This window comes from Felis catus, chromosome A1 (assembly GCF_018350175.1).
Source record: "Felis catus isolate Fca126 chromosome A1, F.catus_Fca126_mat1.0, whole genome shotgun sequence".
NCBI classification, from domain to species: domain Eukaryota; kingdom Metazoa; phylum Chordata; class Mammalia; order Carnivora; family Felidae; genus Felis; species Felis catus.
Genome location: NC_058368.1, coordinates 70,761,970 through 70,786,685, shown reverse-complemented (window position 1 = coordinate 70,786,685; position 24,716 = coordinate 70,761,970). Strand labels below are relative to the sequence as shown.

General features: G+C 36.1%; 1 protein-coding gene across 2 annotated transcripts in view; it reads right to left on the bottom strand.

The window, feature by feature from the left end:
- Positions 1 to 2,024: 2,024 nt before the first annotated feature.
- The window catches only part of TM9SF2 (transmembrane 9 superfamily member 2), a 56,971-nt gene continuing 34,279 nt past the window's right edge, over positions 2,025 to 24,716 (bottom strand). For both annotated transcript variants that reach the window (XM_023252871.2, XM_045055384.1), the window contains exons 10-17: positions 24,365 to 24,497; positions 20,887 to 21,006; positions 17,509 to 17,566; positions 13,096 to 13,255; positions 10,768 to 10,919; positions 9,567 to 9,678; positions 5,762 to 5,933; positions 2,025 to 2,716 (exon numbers count right to left, since the gene is read on the bottom strand). In XM_023252871.2, the coding sequence (XP_023108639.1) occupies positions 2,649 to 2,716; positions 5,762 to 5,933; positions 9,567 to 9,678; positions 10,768 to 10,919; positions 13,096 to 13,255; positions 17,509 to 17,566; positions 20,887 to 21,006; positions 24,365 to 24,497 (975 nt within the window). In that variant the 3' untranslated portion in view covers positions 2,025 to 2,648. The remainder of the gene's footprint in view (positions 2,717 to 5,761; positions 5,934 to 9,566; positions 9,679 to 10,767; positions 10,920 to 13,095; positions 13,256 to 17,508; positions 17,567 to 20,886; positions 21,007 to 24,364; positions 24,498 to 24,716) is intronic.

The window sequence follows — 24,716 nt, the reverse complement described above, 5'->3', positions numbered from 1 at the left end:
TTCAGGCTGTAGGAGAAAAATACAAATATGGAAAAATATTTTCTTAATGACATAAATTTACACATTAATGAAATACCAGACCGTCCTGCTATCCATAGGCAAAAGGTAAGGAATGAATTCTGTTAACAGAGGTCATTTAACCTGTTCATTAAAAACCAAAAGCAGGCCTTTATTAAGCCTTCTAAAGTTAATCATTTAAAAAATCTTTAAGGCCTGTAATGCTTTGTAATTTTAAAAGTGTTTTATGACTCACGTCACTGCATAATCTCAGCTAGTATATATGAAAGTATGAGGGACTGATAGCACAGATTTAAGGTATTGGTTAATTTTCAAGTCAAACATCAACTAGAACAGAGGCACCAGATGCCCATGTATGACCATATAGCAACTTCTGGGCTGCACCGTGCACAAGCTTCATACCTCGTATGGTGTGATGCATACGGAAAGGTCTATCCTCAGCTACTTCCCCCAACTGCTCCATTACCTAAGTGGCAGGCACCCTTTTGAGGCACTCCTTTCACTTCCAGCACTGGTCAAGTGCCATCGAACCCAAACTGCAAATGTTAAACAGCATTGCTAATTAAGACTACTTTCACTACTGGCATTGCTTAAGCTTCTCCCATTAGCCAAAAGTTGGGACACTGAGAAAAAGGCATAACTGGGCAAATTCTGAAGTGACAAGAAAAGGCAAAAGGACTCAGAAATCATGTGACTGCCCTCTGTGTTCGCAGCACCGTGGCAGCATTACTTTCTACATACAGATTTCTACATATTTTTCTACATACAGCTAGAACCACGGCAGTGACTCCTCCTCAGGAAGTCCTGATAAAGCCACAGAGAAAAGGCTGTGTCCTCACGGGCCCTTCTCACCACTGGCCTTTCCTCTTTACTGGCTTTTTCATCATTACTCCCTGCTAAATCTTTTCCTTTGATGTTTTTGTTTTTCTAACGGCCTCATTATTTAAATGTGAAATGTGCTTACTGCAAAGTATAGACAAATAAAAATTTTATAGGAAAACATTCTATCAAAGCAGTAAGTTGGCTTTGTAAGTTTTAGTTACTAAGCTAATCGGTTCACTGAAGGAAAAGTAAGATTGAAGATGCTTAATTCTGATCAACAAAACTAGCCTAGTTCTGAATCCAGAGTTTTTTATAAACCTTTTCTTTGTTTAGTCAATCAGTCTATCTCAACTGTACTTTAACGGTATTATACATAAAAAACTAAATATACTGCAAGAGATGTAGAAAATAAATTTGAAAAGAACTTCTCTTAAATCTCTATGTGAGAAGGTAAAAATAACCAGAGCTCCTTCATGCTTCAACACCGACACGTTAGTTGTTTTAAAAAGGGATATCGACCTAAAACTATTGAGTAAGAGCCCATATCATATGAACAATAGTTAATAATTTTAGTGTCAATTTAGTGTAAACAGTACCTGATTTGTTCTCATAAGCAGCAAGCACTGAGCCCCTAACATACAAGATGAATATTCTTATAGGTATACGCAGACTAAAGTTTCTGAAATCATCCCAAACTTCTATTTCCACATAAATGTTTTTTAATTAGATGAATGTGAAAGAGAAATAGTTATTTCTTAACTCTAAGAAATAAAACTGTGAAATCCAAATTAAGACAATGTAATCACAAAGGGGAAGATCTGCTAGTCATTGTTAATGTATAAATAAATACGGACTTAAAAAAATACTGTATTTTGAAAAACAGGTCAAAAACATAAAATCCTTAATGACAATGTAGTGGGCCCATATTAACTACTAGACTTACATCATTTATCTGGCTAGATATGCACAACTAAAATTTCTATTACTGCCTAATAGTGAAAATTCCAGGTTTGTCACAAGACCGAGGAGGCTGGAGTTTCATTTAGATCAACCAAGAAAATGTTATATAAACAAAAATCAGCAAAATCTGATAAAACAGTGAAAACCATTTTAAAATACCATTGGTAAACAGATTTCTATTTATAGACTCTCCTTGAATATACAATAGGTAATGATGCAATGCAGACATTTTTACAATATTTATTAAGATAACAAATTTATAAATTGAAAGACTCAGAGGCACATAGTTTAAAAGGCCAATACCATGGGAATAATGAAGTCAACACAGAAAAGAAGATATGAACAGTTACAACCAAGACAAGATTTTTTTAAAAGCCACATCCCCCCAATAAACACATCATATGAATCATCCTTCAAAATTACCATGATAAAAAGTCATTTCCTTCAAAGAAAAATAATTCTTTCCACCTACCGTGCCTAGAAAATCCTATTTACAACGAACTGTCCTGCATTTCATCAGTACTGTTTAATATGGCCTCCTCTATTCTGTCATTAGAAGTATTGAAAATTTTATAGCTATTGTATTTACAAATGCACATAATATTTAAATTTGCTCTTCACTGAGAACAACTGAATATATACTTAATCAAATCACAATACAAATGTTTTAGTGTTGAAAACACATTTTGTGGGGACAGGTGTACGGGAAGAGGTGTATTTAGAATTATGTTGTTTCTGAAGGATTACTAGGCCAATAAATCTGATAAAACTCAAGGTAGTCACAAAAACAGGTCTTTGTTGATGAAGAATTTAATTTATTTCTGTTTTAACTGGACACACTGGCTTCTTCAGTCAACCTTCACCACACTGTATATTTTGGTAACAAACCAAAAGCATGCAAAGAAGCCAATTGTTCCTATAAAAGAAAAAAACAAAATAAACTCTTTTCCCAAGGAAATCTCATAATTTACACAAAAACACAGACTTAAAATTATTGGTTCCTTAAAAAAAGCCACAAAACTATAAACTATTACTTACCAGGAATATACCATAGGTCCATAAATTCTTTGAAACTTACACCACTACCTCAAATTTCTTGCGGAAATTGATAGAATTTTTTATACTTTTAAGATTACTACCTAAACTTTTTATAATAATTTTTTTCTTATTACATGCAAAAAAACTGAAATTAAAATATGAATAGGATGCCAATTTTCCTTTCCTATTTAATACTTCCTTATCACAAAATGGAAAACTGCTATGAGAATTAATTCAAGGTCTGATATGAATACCTTAAACAGAGTATCAGATTCATATAATGAGTAGGGATTATTTTCTAAGTATTGTTACAGAGAATTATCAGTTTTCAAAGAACCATAATAAAATTAAAATTTTTTAAATTTAAAGTGTTTAAAAGGTGATACAATTAGGATAATAACAAAGATGCACCCCACTGAATACGAGAGGTGGTGTGGTGTCAGAGGACAGAGCAGCTGTTGTGACTGTGTGTATTATCCTTGCACTAGTCAACGGAAATCTCCAAGCCCATTTCTTACAAAACAGAGATAATTTTATCTGCCCTAGGTAGAGTAAATGAGACGATTCATGAAAAAATACGTGCTTTGGTTTTCGAGTATCTTCATCAGTCTAGATTCCAAAAAAATTGAAAACCAGACAGGTGACAAAAATGAGACTTAGTTAAGTAACTGTCTAATAGCCACATGGCTGGTAAGCAGGATCAGAATGTAAACTCACCTTTTCTGACTTCAAATATAGTGTTATTTTAAACTTTACCATGCTTAGATAAATTCAGAGACTCTTGTCTTGTAAAAGAATATTTGCTAACTTGTGAACTGCCTGACATATTTTTAAAACTTGGAATTTCTCCAGAATTACCACCTGAGAATAGTCAATAAGTGGACATGCAGAAGAATACAGAAGGAGATGCACATATCCTTGTGGCAGGTATATATATATATATATATATATATATATATATACACACACACACACACACACACACACACACACACACACACACACACACACATATATTTAAAGTTCCAACCTTTTTTCTTTTTATTACACTTAACACAATGGTGAAAAGTATTAATGGAGATTTTCTAAGTCAAGAGACTATACAGGGGACCTTATTATGGGAAGTAGCAGCATTGTTGTTCTCATACATCATACATGTACCCACTATGTACCACTGTGTATGTTTTAGAGGACATAAAAATCTACATTTTGGATATTCAAAAGACAATTATTAAGGTTTGTAAAGAGGCTGGGGTTAATTTTAGAAAAGTAATGGTAAACATAAAAGTATTTAAACAACCTTATGCTTACCAAGAGCTTTAAGATAATAAAGAGAAAATATTCTAAGGTGAGAAAATACATTTGTCATCATACTGGCAACCCTAGGTAAGTTAAGTTTATTTTGTTCTTAACAAAATACTTTTAGTATTTTATTTTGTCCTTAATAGGGATAAATATAATATACATACTAAAACTGGCATCTTTCCTTATGTAACAGAATATTTTGTTTTGTAAAACAGATTTACTTAAATAAAATGGTGTCAGTTTGGAGTACTGAAGTAAATACAGATGTATCCCACTTTAGAAAAATGCAAGACACTGAAAGCGTTCACCATTCCCCAGCAGAGAATCTTTCCCATAAACTGAAATACACCCAAAGTTACTGGTTTAACTGGTTGATTCAATTTGAGGTGGCTCCAAAATTTAGATTACAAAGTTTGTTTCACTCTGAATAAACAAAATGTCACTAAAAATCAAGAACAATAAAGAGAGGTGATAAACTACACAATAGGTAAACTATCATATCACATGCCTGGAAAAATAAGAGACATTCACTAAGATCACTACTTTTTGTGTGTAGGCAAGGAGTAAATTCTTCTATATATGCTTTTACAGACATACAGATCCATATGCACAACAGTAATTGCTCGTTTCAGAGGCTACACTTTGTTTTGCGGATCACTGATTAAGATTTATGGCTGTGGACCTAGCTATGCGTTACGTAGCACTAAGACAAGCACCCACCACATACACCAACCAATGTATCTGTATCTGACCAATGACCTGGAATACAGAATCAGTGTAAGAGCCTGAACCTCCTTACAGCTGATACAGCAACAGGGGAACTTCAAAACCCCATCTAATTCTCTCAAATGTTAACAGATGACTAAAAAGCAGAACAGTTCTAATTTATTTTTAATTCCTTTTTCCTTTTCAGATCCTATATTTCCTCACACAGCATGCAACACAATCTAAGATAAAATTATAGATGCACATTTTTTGTGAAAAAGAAAGGTCCCACAATTTTCTTTTTTTAGTTTGGTTATTCCACAAATGTTTACCAAGCAGCTACTCTAAGCGCTCTAAGACTCAGAAAACTTTTATCCAGGTGAAGAGATAAGGCACACATATATAAAATAAATACCAATACAGTACAATTTCCCATTAGGTACTTATATATTTTAAAGTGGAGATATAAACTTGTAGTTTAAATTTCTAGAGTAAGGGGTATTCTATGATTGTCTTTTCTTGGTAACATTTATTCTCAATTTCATCTTGACTTCACCCCTTCGATTTCTACTTATCCCTAGACTTAGACAGCTAAAGCTTTCACCCTATCTCTGAAATGAGCTTAAGAAGCACTGTACCATTAACAGGTTAATAGGGGAAAACTTTTGACAGGTATGGGCCCAGGTACCCCTGGACTCATAGCACAACAATGGACATTGTTTAGCCTTCTTCCTTTAGGTTCTGTTTCCTCTTTGGTTTATTGACATCCACCTCACAGCGGGGCCGACCAAACAATGCTCAGCTGCACTTAGGACTAAATGTAGGAGTGCTGAGTAGTAGAAGCCCAAGGAAAATATTTATAAATAATTTGCCTAAAAACTTATTAACTAAAACTAATCATTTTAATTCTTACCTGTAAAAAGAAAGAAGATCAAAACCATTATCATGGTATAGCCAAAGTACAGAATTGTACTTGCCGTTCCTGTGATTTGCAGTTTTGAAAAGAAGTAGTGTACTGCATATATTAAGAAATAAACTGCAGTAAAGCCACTGGTAAGGAATGAACGCCACTGCCAATGGTAATCCTAGGTAGAAAAGAAAAAGTTAAAGAACAAGAATTACTTTCCAATTACTAATTACATGTAGCAGAACAAAGTTACAAAGCAAAAGCAGCTATGTGACAGAGCCCCAAAACCTAGCTTTGCTACCATTTCCTGTCTTTTTCTCCTACTGAACTTTGCCCATTTCCCTGCTCACTGAAGATGCTAAGAAGCATTCCCTACTTTTGGTGGAACTACGTCAAGCTGGGCTAAAAACACATGGAAAAATCTTAAATGGTTTATGAATAATGAAGCATTAGACTGTACTTTAAAATGTACTCTTCCCAAAGAAAAGCAATGCACAAGATCTTACTTACATAGTTCAAAATTAATATTATTTATCTTATACTCTGGTCAACTCTATGTTAGGAAGAAGATTATCCTATTAAAGCCTGGTTGAAATCTATTTTCAGTTGCAAGTAACATAATTTAAACAAGGTAAGTTTTAAAAAGAGCTCTTCTTACTTTTACATGAAGTAGTTTATAGCTTAGCAGGAGATCTCTTAAAAGAAAATACTTCATCTTTCCTACCCCGTAGAATATGTGAAAAATTAAATATATTTAAAAAGTATGCCAGCATAAATTAGAAAATCTTATGGAGTTCACACACAAAAGCTACTATAGCAAATGAACAAATTTAGCAAAATTGCAGGGGTACAGGAAAGAAATGAAAATCAGCTGTGTTTTTATACACTAATGATGAACAATCTGAAAAGGAAATTTAAAAAAAAGTCCATTTACAACAGCATCCAAAAAGAATAAGATACCTAGGAACAAATTTCACCAAGAACATGAAAGACTTATACACTGAAAACTACAATACAAAACATGCCAAAAAAAAAAAAAAAATTAAAGACAAATAAATGGAAAGACATTCTGTGTCCATGGACTGGAAGACTTGACACTGATAAGATGGCAATACTCTTCTAAGTGATCTCCAGATTCAATGCAATTCCTATCAAAATTCCAACAACCTTTATTACAAAAAAGGAAAAGCTGATCCCAAGTTCATAGGCAATTGCAAAGGGTCCTGAATAGCCAAAACAGTCTTCACAAAAGAACAAAGTTAGAGAACTGACCCTTCCCAACTCCAGAATTTATTACAAAGCTATGGTAATCAAAACAGTGTGGTACTGGCATAAAGACACTGTATATACCACTGGAATAGAATTGACTGAGAATCCAGAAATAAATCCACACATCTATGGCCAATGGATTTTCCACAAGGTTGCAAGACCATTCAATGAGGAAAGATTTAGTCTCTTTAACAAATGGAAGAACTGGATATTCACATGTAAAAGAATGAAGGTGGATTCCTAACTAATTACCATAACCAAAAAATAAACTCACAATGGATCAATGACCTAAATATGTAAGCTAAAACTATACACTCAGAAGAAAACATACAGATAAATTTTCATTACCTTGAATTTAGCAATGAATTCTTAGATATGGCAACAAAAGAAAAAAATAGATAAATCAGAATCTATCAAAATTACAAACTTTTGTGTAAAGGCCATTATCAAGAAAGTAAAAAGACAACCTACAGAACAAGAGAAAATATTTGCAAATCATTTATCTGATAAAAGTTTAGTACTTAGTATTCAGAATATATACAGAACTCTGAATTATATACAGAACTCTTACAATTCAACAAAAAGATAAATAACCCAGTTCATAAATGGGTGAAAAATCTAAACAGACATTTCTCCAAACAAGATACACAGATGGTCAACAACCAAAGAAAAGATGCTCAACATCATTAGTCACTGGGGAAGTGAAGATCAAAACCACAATAAGATACAACTTCACACCTACAAGGATGGCTATAATTTAAAAAAAACGGCAAATAGCAAGTGTAGGTAAGGATATGGAGAAATTAGAACACTTGTGCATTTCTGGCAAGAATGCAAATGGTACAGCCACTGTGAAAAATACTTTGGTGGCTCTGCAAAAAGTTAAAGAATTACCATATGACTCAGTGATTCCACTTTAATGTATATACCCAAAAGAACTGAAAACTGGTACTCAAAACAAGTATTTGTATATGAATGCTCATAGAAGCACTATTCCCAATAGCCAAAAGGTGGAAACAAATCTAATTTCCATCAGCAAATGACTGGATAAACAAATTAGGGTATAGCTATACAATGGAATATTATTCAGTTATAAAAAGGAACAAAGTACTGAATCTTGAAAACATTCTGCTACGTGAAAGAAGCCAGACACAAAAGGTCACATATGACTCCATGAACATGAAATGTCCAGAATAGGTAAATCTATAGACAGAAAGCAGACTGATGATTGCCAGGGTTTTGGAGGGAGAAGGGAATGAGAAGTAATTGCTTAATGGTATGAGGTTTTATTTAAGGGTGATGAAAATATTTTGGAACTAGAAAGAGGTGGTAGTTGTACAACACTGTAAATGAACGTAGTAAATGCCACTGAATTGTTCACTTTAAAATGGTTTAATTTTAAGTTATGTGAATTTAACCTCAACTTTTAAGAAAAGCATCTAAGTTTAACAAAATTAGATTTAATCTCCTATATAGAAAATAAATACAAAAGAATGATTTAATACAACCCAGATCTTCAAAAATCAAATATACATAAGAGTGCCATCATTTTGCTATGACTATAATTCATTACAGTGTAACCACTCTAATGTTTTAATGAATACTCCCACTTAAAAATGTTTTATATTAAGGGTGTCTGGTCGAGAGTGTCCGGCTCTGGATTTCAGCTTAGGTCACCATCTCACGGGGATCGAGCCCCACATCGGGCTCCACAATGGGTGTGGTGCCTGTTTGGCATTTTCTTTCCCCTTCTCTGCCCCTCCCCCACTCACATGCATGCGCATGCTCACGTGCTCTCTCAAAAGAAAGAAAGAAAGAAAGAAAGAAAGAAAGAAAGAAAGAAAGAAAGAAAGAAAGAAAGAAAGAAAGAAAGAAAGGTGCATGGGTGGCTCAGTTGGTTAAGCATCTGACTCTTGATTTTGACTCAGGTCAAGATCTCACAGTTTGTGGGATAGAGGCCCGAGTGGGGCTCTGTGTGACAGTGCGGAGCCTATTTGGGATTCCCTCTCTCTCAAAATAAACTTCAGTGTTAAAAAAAAGATTTTAGGGGCGCCTGGGTGGCGCAGTCGGTTAAGCGTCCGACTTCAGCCAGGTCACGATCTCGCGGTCCGTGAGTTCGAGCCCCGCGTCGGGCTCTGGGCTGATGGCTCAGAGCCTGGAGCCTGTTTCCGATTCTGTGTCTCCCTCTCTCTGCCCCTCCCCCGTTCATGCTCTGTCTCTCTCTGTCCCAAAAAATAAATAAACGTTGAAAAAAAAAATTAAAAAAAAAAAAGATTTTAGATAAAAATAAACAAATTTTAAAAGAAAAACCGAGAAAATTAGCATTTTAAATTTAAGCTCTAAATAAATATACTGAACTGAGATACTATCATAATCCAATCCTAAAAAGAGCTACATTTAATTGAGGAATGCAGGTCAATTTCTATCTTAATAAACACATATTTACAGAAATTATTTCAATTGATGGTATTCAAAGTTGTCTTATGCCAAAATTATAAATACCGGCTACAAATTAATACAAGTGAACATTGCTAATACATACCTCTGCACATAGGTGGAAATAGCAAAGAAGTATAGTTGCCTCTGAACATGTAATAACCAAAATGATAAACACCAGAAATAGGAAGCCAAACATGTAATACATCTGATGTGACCTATAATCAAACATGTCAAGATTAAACTATAAATCTTTTCTCTTTGTCACAGTAAATGACACAGTCTTTTCACCTTCCCTGAACTGGAAAATGTTTGCTTTTTCTCCCAACTAAAGACAACACAACCTCATAGGTGTGGATGGTGTAGGGGTAGGGCAGGGAGAGGAAAAGGTTTGGTAATGTCATTGGATTTTGCCTTCTCACTCAAGTAGAACCTGAAACTCTTATTTAGTCAAATATGCTTAGTCTAATTGTTTACTAGTGAGACAAATTTGATAAAAAATTAATACACATGCAGAGCCAAACTAAAAAAGGGTCGCAGTTGGTATACATTGTTTCTTATCATATGTGATAAAAACAGCTGACATTTGAAAATGTTGTAACAATCGGGAAGGAAAGATCTGTTCCAATCACTAAAAAGCTCACATTCAATGCTGACTCCATGTTACTGCAAACCTTGGTACTTGCTGTAACATGTCACTGCGGTCATATTACGATAATACACTGCAGTGTATATACCCTAATAAAGTGGCTCAGAATTAGCACCATGAGTTTCTCCATGCAAATAAGAAATCAAGAGAATGAAGGAATCTTGGGATTAGTAAGAACTTTGAACGTCATCTACCTTCACCCTCCTCCCAATGCTTGATCAAATCAAATCCCCTATATCAAGGGCTCAGAGTATCTTCTCTCTGAAGCAGTACAGATCAGTTACTTAAGAACACAGGTATGGGGAGACAGGTTAATTTTCTGTCACATAGTAGCCGTGTGACACAGGTAAATTACTTAATATCCAAAGCTTCACCTCTGTCTCTGTAAAATGGGGATAATACCCACCCCACTGAGGTCTGAGGATTAAGTCAGAAGTAAAAGTAAGAATTAATAAGCACTCAATTAGTAACAGCTGTTATCACTTACTCTTTTTCTCATATGGAAAAGATAAAATAACCTTTGGCTCTTAAGATTTCTGATTACTGGAGATTTTACATGTATAAGATACAAATAGTCATCCATCCAGATAAACAAAAAGAGAAAGCTAATACTACATGTAATGGGAAAGGGGATAAGACGACTTCACCCTTAGCTTACCAGATACTATTTAGAATGAAGAAAAGCTGTATAAAGATGCACCCAAAGGGCAAAATCCCTCCCATGATAATACCAGGCAACGGCTTTGTGTAGAAGGATTGCTCAGGAATCTGACGTGGAATCTGATTGGTTCGAACTGGATGTTCAATGGCCTTTAGTAAAAAAAAAAAAGAAAGGATTCATAAATATTTATCTATTTAAAAAATTTTTCTCTATATTAGATTATCTGCCTGCTTTTTCTCAGCTTCCATGATGATAGTATTGGCAATATAAGTTTACTTAAGTCATCAAACTGAATTTTGTATTTAGAAGCAATGACCCCAGATACTATCAGGTATAATGTTCAGTCTGTCTAGTGGAACAAGCCATCACTGTTTCCAGCAGTTATCCATTAATGGCTTTAGGTAAAGTAAGAAATACATAGAAGGAGGTAATATAGTACTTAAAAATAACAGTTAAGACAAAGGAAATGTTAGGTTTTCCCTTTTAATGACATAATTATTATAAGAAATTAGCTGATTCTGAAGTTACTGTCGATGAATTTTTATTTGGAGATGGGCAATATCATCTTTACTAAAATTGTTCAATTCTACTAAGATTTAAGAACATAAAGGCAACAATGAATGGCTATATGAAACTTTATGACCATAAGATACTGATAATATTCTCCCTTTTGTAACATACGACATGGTAGTATAAAAATAAATGAAATCTAAAGCACCAAAAACACAGCCAAGGGGAAACAGGGGTAGAGATACAGAAATTCATTTTCTTGCAAAAAATTTCAAAAGCATACTTTTTATAGTTTTTGTGATGACATCTCAAAACTTAAAACTTGGTAGGGCACCTGGGAGGCTCAGTCAGTTAAGAGTCTGACACTTGATTTTGGCTCAGGTCACGATCTCGCAGTTCATGGGATCAAGCCCCATGGTGGGCTCTGCACTAACAGTGTGGAGTCTGCTTGGGACTCTCTGACTCTCTCTCTCTCTCTCTCTCTCTCTCTCTCTCTCTCTCTCTCTCTCCCCCCCCCGCCCCCGTCCCTCCCTACTTGCATATACACACTCTCTTTCTCAAAATAAATAAATTCTTTAAAAAAAAAAGTATAACTGGTAGTCTCATTGAGAATATACTTCTGTGAAATAGATATACAGATAGAAAATCATTAGATCGTTCTTTAGTGTTTGTATTTTTAACAGGAATATTTTTAGAATGTCAAATACTTATTTATGTAATCAAAATTTTTAAATCATGCCAGGTCACTATTTGTGCGATATATGTATTTTTATGCTATACAGATTTAGAATTGTAAATTAAGCAAAATGCCAAAGAATTGAAAAATCTTACAGTAGGCTGGCATGGTAGGTGCAGTGGAGACAATGAAGCAATGACAGTTTCTTCCAGGACATTCTGGGTCCCCTTCACAAAGTGTATGGCAATACATTATCTCTTTTAACCTTGTGGACTGGATGTTCTCAGAGAAAAGCAAGGACAGTGAAGTGAGAAGGACACTAGATAAATTCTCAGGGCACCTGGCTGGCTCAGTCGGTTAAGCATCCGACTTCGGCTCAGGTCGTGATCACATTGTTGTTTGTGGGTTCAAGTCCCCCTTTGGGAGCGCAGTGATAGTGCAGAACCTGCCTGGGATTCTCTCTGTCCCTCCCCCGCTCACACACACACACTCTCTCTCTCTCTCTCAAAATAAACAAACCTTAAAAAAAAGATGGGGGGGGGTACTAATTTAAAAAAAAAAAGAAAAGAAAAAATGTTCATTTTCCTCTAGCCTGTGGGCAAAAGGAGGCAGCAGAGGTGGAGAAAGACTGGAGGCAGGGAAGGACTGAGCTTTGAATATTAGCAGGAAATATTAGGAGGAAAACCATAGAAAATTTTTTGCAAAGCTACATGTTAAAAAAAATTACCACTGTCACTTTATAGTCACTTTTCTTACAGCTTTCCTCCTAACCCATATTCTTGGTTTACTTTAAGTAATGTAGAAACACTTAATGCACTAACTTAAAACACTAAAAAAAGTTTTCAATAGTTTAACTTAGCATTTCGTTGTCTATTAATCTACAGTTTCCATTTACTTACAAAACTTTGAAATCTAAGTTTATATCTGTGACTTCTCTACCACACCCAAAATAATACTATTTTTAAGAATGACTGCAATCAAACTAAGAGGTCATCAATTTTCTATGAAATCCAGATCCCATAGGGTAAGTGTGTATCTTTTAGACATTTTTTTTTTAAGACACTGTTCTATCTTTTAAGGTGGCATATGCTAATTTTTATAGCTGAAATTTATTTGAATAAATTAACACATAAACTTACGTTCTTCTTAAAACCGAAGTATGCACCAATAAATGTTAGAGGCACAGATATGCAGAACCAAAGGGCCAATATGGCAACCAATGTTCCAAAAGGAATAGCTGCTGAAGATCCTTCTCCCCAGAGAATCAGATTCATTATAAAGAAGTCAGCAAATACAATCCTGAAAGATACAATAGGCTTTTGGGTAAAACTTGAGTCAGAAGCAAAATGATATAGTACCAATCATATGTAATTAATATTACAATTTCTGTGTTACATACAAAGAAAATGAAGTTGCTGAGTAATGGGGTATATGAATTTAAAATTACTTTCTAGAAATTACCCAATTGCTCTTCAGATTGGTTTTGCCTGACTGAAATTCCCACCAGTAGCTTAAGAAAGTTACCTCTTTATGTATTTCATCGTGCTTTGGATTGTCAAATTTATTGTTTAATTTAAGTCCTGTTCACAACTGCTGTGGAGCATCTTGTGTCTATTGGTTTTATAGTTATTATTTCTGTGACTTGCTGGTTACATCTACTACTCACTTTTCATTTGGGGTGTACATCTTTTCTAAAGTTATAGATGTGAGTTATTTATATATTCTAGCTACTAATAATTCCTTGTTAAATATCCCGTTCTCTGAGTTAACGGCTTTTTATGAACCCCAAACAAGTGAATATGTATACTTAATTTCCCTTCAGTCTTTTTTCTCTGAGTACATTTTAAAACATATGGCTGTAATCACATGATAATTGTTTCTACATTCCCCCCACACAGTTTTTAATGTGACCAGTTGTCAATTTTCCCTTTATCCTTTGTGTAACTTATTTAAGAGAAGAAAGTCCTTCCTAACCTGGGATCATGAACATACTCCTCTTTTTTGTTTTTTTTTTAAAGATTTTATTTTTTTATGCAATCTCCACACCCAACGTGGGATTTGAACTCACAACCCCGAGATCAAGAGTCACATGCTCCACCAACTGAGCTAGCCAGGCACTTCCATGAAGACACTCTTCCATATTTTCTTCCAACTGTTAAGCCCATTACATTTAGATCACAATCCCCTTGGAATTGATTGTGTGTGTGACTGGTAAGAACAGAATTTTTCTTCCTTCATATACACAATCAAGTATGAGCATCATCTAACACTTCCTCTGATTGGTGATGCCACATCTAGCTGCTTCCATGAATATATGGTCTATTTCTATGTTTTCTGTGCTAGTAGCTGCAGCACATTGCCAAACCCCTCATGCAGTCAATACTCTGATCAAGTAACACGGTGAATTTGTATCTCGTACTGTGAAGGTTTTCTGTTGCTAATACTCCTTTCTGTTGTTGTTTTATAGCTGAAACTTGTTCTCTGTATACAAATTATATCACGAATAAATATGAGATTTTTATTAATATAAAGAAGCATTTCTCTCCATTCAATCCTTTTTTTTTTTTAATTTATTTATTTTAAGAGAGTGGAGCATGAGTGTGTACCAGTGGGGGGAGGAGCAAAGAGAGGGAGAGAAAGAATCCCAAGCAGCAATCGCACTGTCAGCAAAGAGCCCAACTTGGAGCTCAATCTCATGAAAGGTGAGATCATGACTTGAGCCTAAACCAAGAGTTGGATGCTTAACTGACTGAGCCACCCACATGCCCCTCCATTGAATAATTTTTATATTTGGAAACGATGTTTAATATTATCAAATACCATTTTGTTGTGTCTACTGTAATAATTATATGTAGGTATTTACATAAAATTACATGAATTAATTTCATGTCATTAAATGGTACTTCTTTTCTAGGCAAACACCAATTCTCCCTGCCCGCTTGGGTTCCTGGTACACTCTTATGTGCTTTTCCTCTCCCAACCCTGGCTTTTCCCTCATTCATTACCTCACTATCCTTCTGGTGAAAACCCAACAGGTTTTTTTTGTTGTTTTTTTTTTTTAAATGAACACCCACTTTTAAGGGTAGCATGAAGATAAATCAAAGAAGGGCTGATCAGAGATATAAAAGAACTGGCTTAGGATAATTTCTATGAAGCCAAAAAATGAAAGGCATTTCAAGGAGAAAGTATCCCAATGTTAGACAATGTAGAGAGATAGAGTGAAGACAGAGAAAATGATTTCTAGATTTAGAAATGCGAATATCATTGGTATTTGAGAGAAGTTTTCACTAAAGTCATAGGGGAAGAAAGAGTACGTGGGTTTATGTTGTGAATGCATGCTGAGAAGAAAATGAGAATAAAGGAGTGTGGAATATTTTTTCAAGGCAGTTTGTTGGGAATGTAAAAGAAAGAAGATAGTAGAGGGGAAGATGCTTACAGAGAAGCTCATTTTAGGATTTGGGAACCTAGTATATTTGTAGGAAAGACGATGAAACACGAACAGAACACTGAGAAATAGAAGATGCCAGAGATTAGGAGGAATGTCTGAAAGGCAAGTTTCTGAAGGAAATCACAGACTGCTGACTTGTCTTGGGAAGAAGGAGTACTTCTTTAGTTGATGGGAAAGAAGACAAAGGATTTGGCTGGAGAAAAAGCATAAAAATCTGAATACATCAGGGCGCCTGGGTGGCTCAGTTGGTTAAGCATCTGACTTCGGCTCAGGTCATAATCTCCCAGTTTCAGACTTCCAGCCCCACATCGGGCTCTGTGCTGACAGCTCAGAGCCTGGAGCCTGCTTCAGATTCTGCGTCTCCCTCTCTCTTTGCTCCTCTCCCACTTGTGTTCTCTCTCTCTCTCAAATATAAACATTAAAAAAAAAAAGATTCTGGGGCGCCTGGGTGGCGCAGTCGGTTAAGCGTCCGACTTCAGCCAGGTCACGATCTCACGGTCCGGGAGTTCGAGCCCCGCGTCAGGCTCTGGGCTGATGGCTCAGAGCCTGGAGCCTGTTTCCGATTCTGTGTCTCCCTCTCTCTCTGCCCCTCCCTCATTCATGCTCTGTCTCTCTCTGTCCCAAAAATAAATAAACGTTGAAAAAAAAATTAAAAAAAAAAAAAAAAAAAAGATTCTTACTCCCTCCCTCTGCCCCTCTCCCCTGCTCACCCTCTCTCTCTCTCAAATAATAAATAAGTAAATAAGTAAATAAATAAATAAATAAATAAATAAATCTGAATATATCATGAATGGCTGAGAATCATGTCATTCTTCAATGGAGGTAATTATCTGAGGGAATATTTATCCCAAACATGTATAAACAATGCAACTATTGTTACTCTTTAGTTTCTGGCCTGCAAATGCAATGGCCTGGCTTTTAGATTTAACCTTTGGATTTCACTATTGCTGCTAACTGCTCAGAGGCTGGTTCTTGTCCACCAGAAATCTGGGAGTTGGGAAAAAAGTGGGTTCTATTTCTAGGACCAGACACCGATCAGATACTTGATATCAAAAGCTATCTTCCAAAGAGTCACAATTATTATTTTTTTAAACGTGATTGTCATTTTAAAAAATTTTTGCTATATATTACTCTATTTAATGGAATTAACTCTAAATAAAGTGGCACTACTTTAAAAAAATTTTTTTATCTTTCAATTACAGTGGACAATGTTATATTAGTTTCAGGTGTACAATGTAGTGATTTGACAATGTCTGTACATTACTCAGTGCTCACCATGATAAGTAAAGTCACCTTTTGTTACCATATACTGTTAGTACAATATATTCCTTATGCTCTATTTTTCACCTCTATCACTTATTTATTTTAAACTGAAGTTTGTAACTCTTAATCCTCTTGGCCTATTCTGCCCATCCCTTTCCCCAACTATCCCCTCTGGCATCCACCAATTTTTTCTTTATATTTATGAGTCTACTTCTGTTTTGTTTGTTCATTTGTTGTTAGATTCCACAAATGAGTGAAATCACATGGTACTTGTCTTTCTCAGACTGATTTCACTTAGCACTAGGTCGACCATGATGTCACAAATGGCAAGAACTCATTCTTTTTTTTTTTTTTATAGCTGAGTAATATTCCATTGTGTGTATATGTGTGTGTGTTACCACATCTTCTTTACCCCATTCATCTATCAGTGGAAACTTAGATTACTTAAGAGTGGCAATACTTTTGATAGAAATCTGAAAATGTTTGCTTGCCTGAATAATCTGCAAGCGAAAACACCTTCTTGTGATTAGGTCAAAAGCTTTCAATGTAGCCTTATATAACAACATGCCAGACCAACTCACACAGACTAAGAAATAGACTTTTAAGAAAAGGAATCTACAAATTTCTTATACCCAAAGATACTTTTTCCAGACATAGCAGGTGGAAGTCATTCCACAAACGTTTTTTAAATATTCATTTTTTTTATCCCTTTTTAAAATATTAAATTCATTTTCTAGTGTACACAGTTTAGAGACAGAGAAGATTAAAGACCTAAGAGGTTGAAAATTTGGGAACTAAAATATGACTATGTAAGACAATTACTATTGAAAAGTTCACTTACCCAGGACAAAGAAATGATGTCAGTAAAACATTTGTTTTCCACTTCTCACCACCAAAGGCTGTGGAAGAAAACAAAAGTGGTATGCCATACAGACTTTTCTTCAAAGCAAACCAAATGACCATATTTGTCTGGCATTAAACAAATTTTCAGACAGCACTGGGTACCACTCCTAGAAAATCACACTAGCAAATGATGTGGTATTTCCTAGGTGATGCAGACCAGAGATGCACATCACAAACTTTGCTGGATAAGCCCTGCTCTCAAGATGTTTGCTTCAGCATAAATCTAACATCAGAGGAAGGTCATCCAGACCACTTCTTTTCCAATCTTTTTTTTTCTACTTCAAAATAAAACAAACCCTTAGGTTCTAGGCCAGTTCCAATCCATGGAACTGGGTAGAGAAAGGGCATACTGAGGATTCTCCTTTATCTTGTGGCCAGTTTCAAAATCTGTTATACAACTAGGAACCTGCAAGCCTCAAGTGCAACACATTTAAGTTTCCACAGCAGGTCTAAATCTTCAGGGCTCATGTACCACTGCAGTTACTGGGAGGGGCTAGAGGTGGGGGTGGGGCTTGGGTATGTCAGATCAGGTGACTGAGAAGAATAGGACAGTTATGGCCACCTAACAGAACAAATTTGCTCATGAACTTTTTAATATGCTTTGTCCCTCTCTAATTTCTTTTCCCCACTTAACTTTTTTTTCAAGTACACAGAGTAAAAAATGGTTTTCTGCTTCCAGCTTAAAAGCTGAAGATGAAACTGGCTGAGGTGTGAGAACAGCTCTGATTTCTTTAAAAAGTTGTAATAGTTTATAAGTACCACTTGCCTTAAAACAAAATGACAAATTATATACATGTGATTTGAATTTGCAGCATTACTGATTAAGAGACTATTATGAAATTATTAATTCAGGGTTTAATACAATTCCAATCAAAATTCAAATAATATTTTTGAAACATTAGAAATGATTCTATAAAATGAAGTATTTTGTGACTGGGGCCACATGACAGCACCTCTTGAATGTTCTGCCTGATTAATGGGCAGCTGGGGGATCTGAAGGATGGAGCAGGAGTTAAAGAGGGACTGCGTCTGGGCTGGGAGGGAGCATGAGCTAGAGCTTCTCACACAGGGAACAGGAAACGGGGAGTTCCTGGGGCAGGTGTGAAGATACAGGAAGAAGGCCTGCATGGTTGAGAAAGAGGGAGTGCTGTATGGGAGGTGGGGGTCCAACTGTGGCTCAGCTCATGTGTGTTAAACTACACGTGACACCCACAACCTTCTGTCCTTTAGGAAAGGATGAAAAAGAAAAAAAAACTTGGGACAAAATACACAAAAAGTAAAACACAGACACACATACATATAGCACGTCTCATTTTCAGAGAGCACTGTACCTGGCAAACTCTAACAAATATTTCTACTTGGAGTTGAGTCTAGCCAACGTCACTTTTAGGGCTGCCTATGTAACCTGTGTTTTACCTCAAACCTTCTTCACATCAACCGTAGTTCTGTCCCATCTTCCATTTTGTTTGTTTGTTTTTGCTTATGGTGGGCCCTTTTTTTCCCCCTAATTTATTACTGACGTATATAACTGACACAATGTTATATTAGTTTCAGGTGTACAACAAACTGATTTCCCCAATTCTATATATTACTCGATGTTCACCATGATAGAGTGTAGTCACCATCTGTCACAACAGTACTATTGGCCACATTTCCTATATTGTATTTTTCACCTCCGTGAATTATTTTACAACTGAAAGTCTGTACATCTTAATCCTTTTTCATCTATTTCACCCATCTCCCCAACAACCTCCCCTCTGGCAATCACCGGTTTGTTCTCTGTATTTAAGGGTCCATTTTTTTGTTTGTTCTGTTTTTTTAGACTCTACATAAGCAAAATCATAGAAGATATTTGTGTTTTACTGTGCAAATGGACAATAATATTTATTTTGGTATAGTTCCAATAGTTCTATTTTTGCTTTTGTTTCCCCTGCCTGAGGAATGGCAGGGAAAACAACATAAATATGCCACTAAGGCTAATGTCAAAGAGATTACTTGCCTGTGTTCTCTCTTCTAAGAGTTTTGTGGTTTTAGGTCTCACATCTAGGCCTTTAATCCTTTTTAGGCTTACTTTTGTGTATGGTGCAAGAAAGTAGTCCAGTTTCATTCTTTTGCATGTAGCTGTCCAGTTTCCATGTGCTGCCCAGCACCATTTTTTAAAGAGACTGTCTTTTTTTCCCATTATATATTCTTGCCTCATTGTCGCAGATTAATTGACCATATTAAGTGTGAGTTTATTTCTGGGCTTTCTGTTCTGTTCCACTGATCCGTGTGTCTGTTTTTGTGCCAGCACCATACTGTACTGTACCATACTACCGTTTTGTCATGTACCTTGAAATCTTGGATCATGGTACCTCCAGTTTTGTTCTTTCTCCAGATTGCTTGGGATATTCAGGGTCTTTCATGATTCCATACAAATTTTAGGGTTATTTTTTTCTAGTTCTGTGAAAAATACTCTTAGTATATTTTGATAAGGAATGCACAGAACCAGTGGATTGCTTTCAGTAGTATGAATATTTTATCAATATTACTTCTTCTAATCCATGAACATGTCTTTCCATTATCTTCAATTTCTTTCATCAGTGTCTTTTTCAGAGGATAGGATTTTTTTACCTCCTCCTTGTCACTTTAAATTACAGATTAGCTATGAGACTATCTCGATAGACTTCAGAATTCCACAGCAAACACTGGCATTCACTGCCCCTAGCAAAGCTGCTTTTTCTAGTCATCTAGTCATACCCCATCCTTACTCTGTGGCCCTGATGCTTTTTTTTCACTCAACTTTATTTTTCTTTTAGAAAGCAAGGATACAACAGATTACCACTAATTACATTATAAAAGCAAATTAAATTACTTCAGGGCTCTTTAAAATAGTGCAATCTTAGTTTAAGTACAGTCTATTTTTCCAAATATTAAATTGATGCAATTATAAGCACAACCTCTTTATGTAAGAAAAGTGTTACTATATGTATTACTTGTTTTAGTTAATAAATCAGTGATACTCATAAGTATACTTTCTTCCTTTATTAGTCTATATATGTTTCTATGAATGTAGCAAATCTAAGTTGTTCAGTCAAATCTCTTTTGTCAAAATGTAAAAGAAAAAGGACAAGGGGGATTGTGGATAAGCAACACCTAAATTTGCTTACCTCACTGTTCAAACAGTTTTTAACAAATAAATCTAGAGATGGCCATCCGTTTTACAAGTTTCTTTTAAATAAAGATACACACCTATAAAACATATTGTTTCAAGAACAGATGCGGTGATGTAGCAGAGTAGGTTCCTAGCCTGACAGTCAGGGTGACTTTTACTTACACTTATAAAATCTGGCAGCAACATAGCCCGCAGGAGTACCCAGCAGCACCCACAGGACCACAGCACAAGTCATCAATGCTCCTCTGTTGGCAGGTGACAAAAATCCCAGGCAAGCGAAAACTAAAAAATAAGTAGTTTTAAGTCATAAATTTTATTAGTTTCCTTTGTTGTGAAGGGACTGAAGACCCCTTTCATTTTTTTTTTTTTTTTTTTAATTTTTTTTTTTTTTCAACGTTTATTTATTTTTGGGACAGAGAGAGACAGAGCATGAACGGGGGAGGGGCAGAGAGAGAGGGAGACACAGAACCGGAAACAGGCTCCAGGCTCTGAGCCATCAGCCCAGAGCCGGACGCGGGGCTCGAACTCACAGACCGCGAGATCGTGACCTGGCTGAAGTCGGACGCTGAACCGACTGCGCCACCCAGGCGCCCCCCCTTTCATTTTTTAAACAAGAAACCAAATACAATTTCATGAATACACTATCTTACCTATGGCCACGCTAAATCTTAGCACTATTTTTAGGTATTTCACCAATAGGATCATAAATAAAGCAATCTCTACTTTGGATGCTTCTTGTAGGGTCCACAAGACCCCACCTTTCCTGCCATCAGGGAAGGCTGACTGGATGCTCACGAGTGCTTTCCGCTCTTCAGCTCTTCGGAGATTTTAAAATTGGGTGGCTCAGTTGGTTAGGCATCCAACTTTGACTCAGGTCATGATCTTGCAGTTTGTGCATTCAGACCCCAAGTCCAGCTCAGAGCCTGGAGCCTGCTTTGGATTCTGTGTCTCCCTCTCTCTGCTCCTCCCCCACTCATGCTCTCTCTCAAAAAAATAAAAATAAAAAACATTAAAATTAATATGAATATAGACATTCCCACCATGAAATATTCCCACTTTAAAAACAATACTGGGTCCTCTGGAGTGAGAACTATAACCTTCAAACACAAGAGACAAGATAGAATCTGATCAATGAATAAAACAAAAAACATTTCATAATACTATTAGCTTTCTGAACACAAGTTACTGAAGGACTTGGTCATTGACTCAGGGAAATTCTGGTTTCTCCCCTTATTTAATTGGTTAGTTTTATTTTTCTTCCTTATATAACCTACCTAATAAGAATAAAAATACTACCTTGTATTTGTAGACATTCCTGGCTTTAAGCTGGAATTCAGAAGTTATGACTTTTCTCAGAAAGAAATTCAAGCGGTTTTCTAACCCCAGGAGCATGTATTTCTCTGAGGTATACATAATGAGGCACATGTCCACTCACACGTTCTCATCAACAGCAACCAAGGGGCAAGACTAGAAACTCATGATCAGCAGGAAACCGATCAGATTTTCAACCAAAATGCATCCCCCACCCCCCTAATCCCCACAAGACTAAGAAACGGACTATTCTGGAGGAGAGAGTTCATATTTGAGCATTTAAGGAAAATGATCCCCAGGCGCTCTGAAACTTTCCTTCCTTACAAGTTCATTTTCTAGCAGACTCCAACAAAGATCAGGTGATGACTGAAGGCAACTCCCAATAAAATTTTCAAGCAACATTTTATCCTAAGGCATCCATTCTGCTCCTCCAGCTCTACCCTGGCTCTCTGGGGATCTAGTGATCCCCAACTAGCTTTCACGCTATCCTCTGGTTGTGTCCAAACCTCTGTCATGATGCCTTCTCCCAACCTACCCTCTTCAGTATAATATACTTAAGAATTTTAGCCCTCCCCATCATAGTTGTATCTCCTTATCTAAATAGATAAAGATACTAGTTCTAGTTAATCTTCAGGTTAGGCTTCAAAGTGATGTATACCTAAAGGTATACATCAATGGTTCTCAAACTTATTCAGGTGCCAGATATTTGGAAGTGTGAACCCTCTTTGTAAAGTATTTATATAGTTATTCCATCATAAAAATTTGGAACAATTTTATTAACATAAAATGATTTTAGCATTATATATTTAATATGCAATCAAACATAAGAACAAATGTTCATTAAAAAATTATTAGGAGCAGGGTGCCTGGATGGCTCAGTCGGTTGAGCTTCTGACTTCAGATCAGGTCATGATCTCACAGTTCGTGGGTTCAAGCCCCGCATCGGGCCCTGTGCTGACAGCTCAGAGCCTGGCGCCTGCTTCGGATTCCATGTCTCCCATTCTCTCTCTGCCCTTCCCTACTCACACTGTTTCTCAAAAATAAATAAACATTAAAAAAAAAAATTATTAGGATCACTTGGGTGACTCAGTCGGTTTAATGTCCTACTCTTAAGTTCAGCTAATATCATGATCTCAGTCACGAGATGGAGCTCCATGTTGGGCTCCTTGCTGGGCATAGAGCCTACTAAGATTCTCTCTTCCCCTCCCTCTTCCTCTGCCCCTCCCTCACTCATGTACTCTCACTGTTGTATGTATGTATGTTGTATGTAAGCAATGAATCACAGAAATCTACCCCCAAAACCAAGAGCACACTGTACATACTGTATGTTAGCCAATTTGACAATAAATTTTATTAAAAAAAATTATTAAAAGGTCAGTGGTTTCTGAATTCTTCCAGTAATAATTCATTTATTTCATTTACTTATGTACTTATAGTAAAAATTCATTTGTTACTGTTCATTAGTAGAAGGACCAATAAAGGAAACATAAGGGAAATAAAAGCAAAATTTAGAAAATTCCATGAACATTTTTTTTCTCTCACAATTAGGAAAAACTGAAAAAATACTGTATTCCCAGGCTAACCAATAACTCTAAGGGGGAGGGGGGGGAGGAGGAGCTATTTTTTTTTTTTTTTTAAAGGTTGTTCTAGGGGTGCCTGGGTGACTCATCCAAAGCGTCTGACTTTGGCTCAGGTCATGATCTCACAGTTCATGGGTTTGAGCCCCACCCTGGGCTCTGCACTCTCAGTGCCGAGCCTGCTTTGGACCCTCTCCTTCCCTCCCTCCCTCTCAAAAATAAACAAACACTTAAAAAAAAAAAAAGTTGTCCTAATTGACAAACATTTAAGTAATAACACTTCTGAAGATTTTCAGGTGGCACAAGGAGGAGCTATTTTTTGTGTGGGAAGATCTCTCTGGAACAAAGCTACAGAAAGTTCCTCTTTTTCTTTTGGTCTCTCTCAGTAGAAGCCAAAAACATCCTGGAATCCTGATCCTACTGCTCCTGGTGGCATGGGACAGTCATCCTACATGACCCTGGTTCCAAGCCACCCAGACTCAGACCCAGATGGTCTTCAGGTACCTAATCATCTCCAGCTCCAACTCCTTGACAAAGGCTTGGTCTCTGTGCAGCTGTAAAGGAGATATGAAGTCACAGTTTTCCAGCACAGCTAACACTGCCCCAAGAAACGTATAGCCAGAGCACACACATGTAAAAGCCAAAAGTACTCTTAGATACAATCTAGTCTAGCTACTTCACTTATGAAAACTGTTTTTCTAAATTATTTAGAGAAAGTATTTTCTATTTTTTAATTGTCACTTAATACTTACATAGAGTCACGAAAGTCATAATTAAAATCTGTGTCCCTGATCCCAGGAAGACTGACAGCAGCATCCCTTTTCTTGGAGGACGGAATATATCACCATGAACCAGTTTCCAGCCAAATTCTTCCTGGGCATCCTCCTAAAAAGGGAATGAACTTGTTTAATTGATATGTGGTCACCAAAACAGCTATACAGTTTGTTCACTGGTGAATATGCTGATACAAATTTTTTTTAAACTTACAAATGTTAATACTGATTTCTATTCCTAAGCTTTATGTTATAAAGTTTGACTCACAGAGCTTTATATAGTTTTCTTGAATTGTTTTTAAAGGAATGTTGTATGTTAAGTTCCATAAAT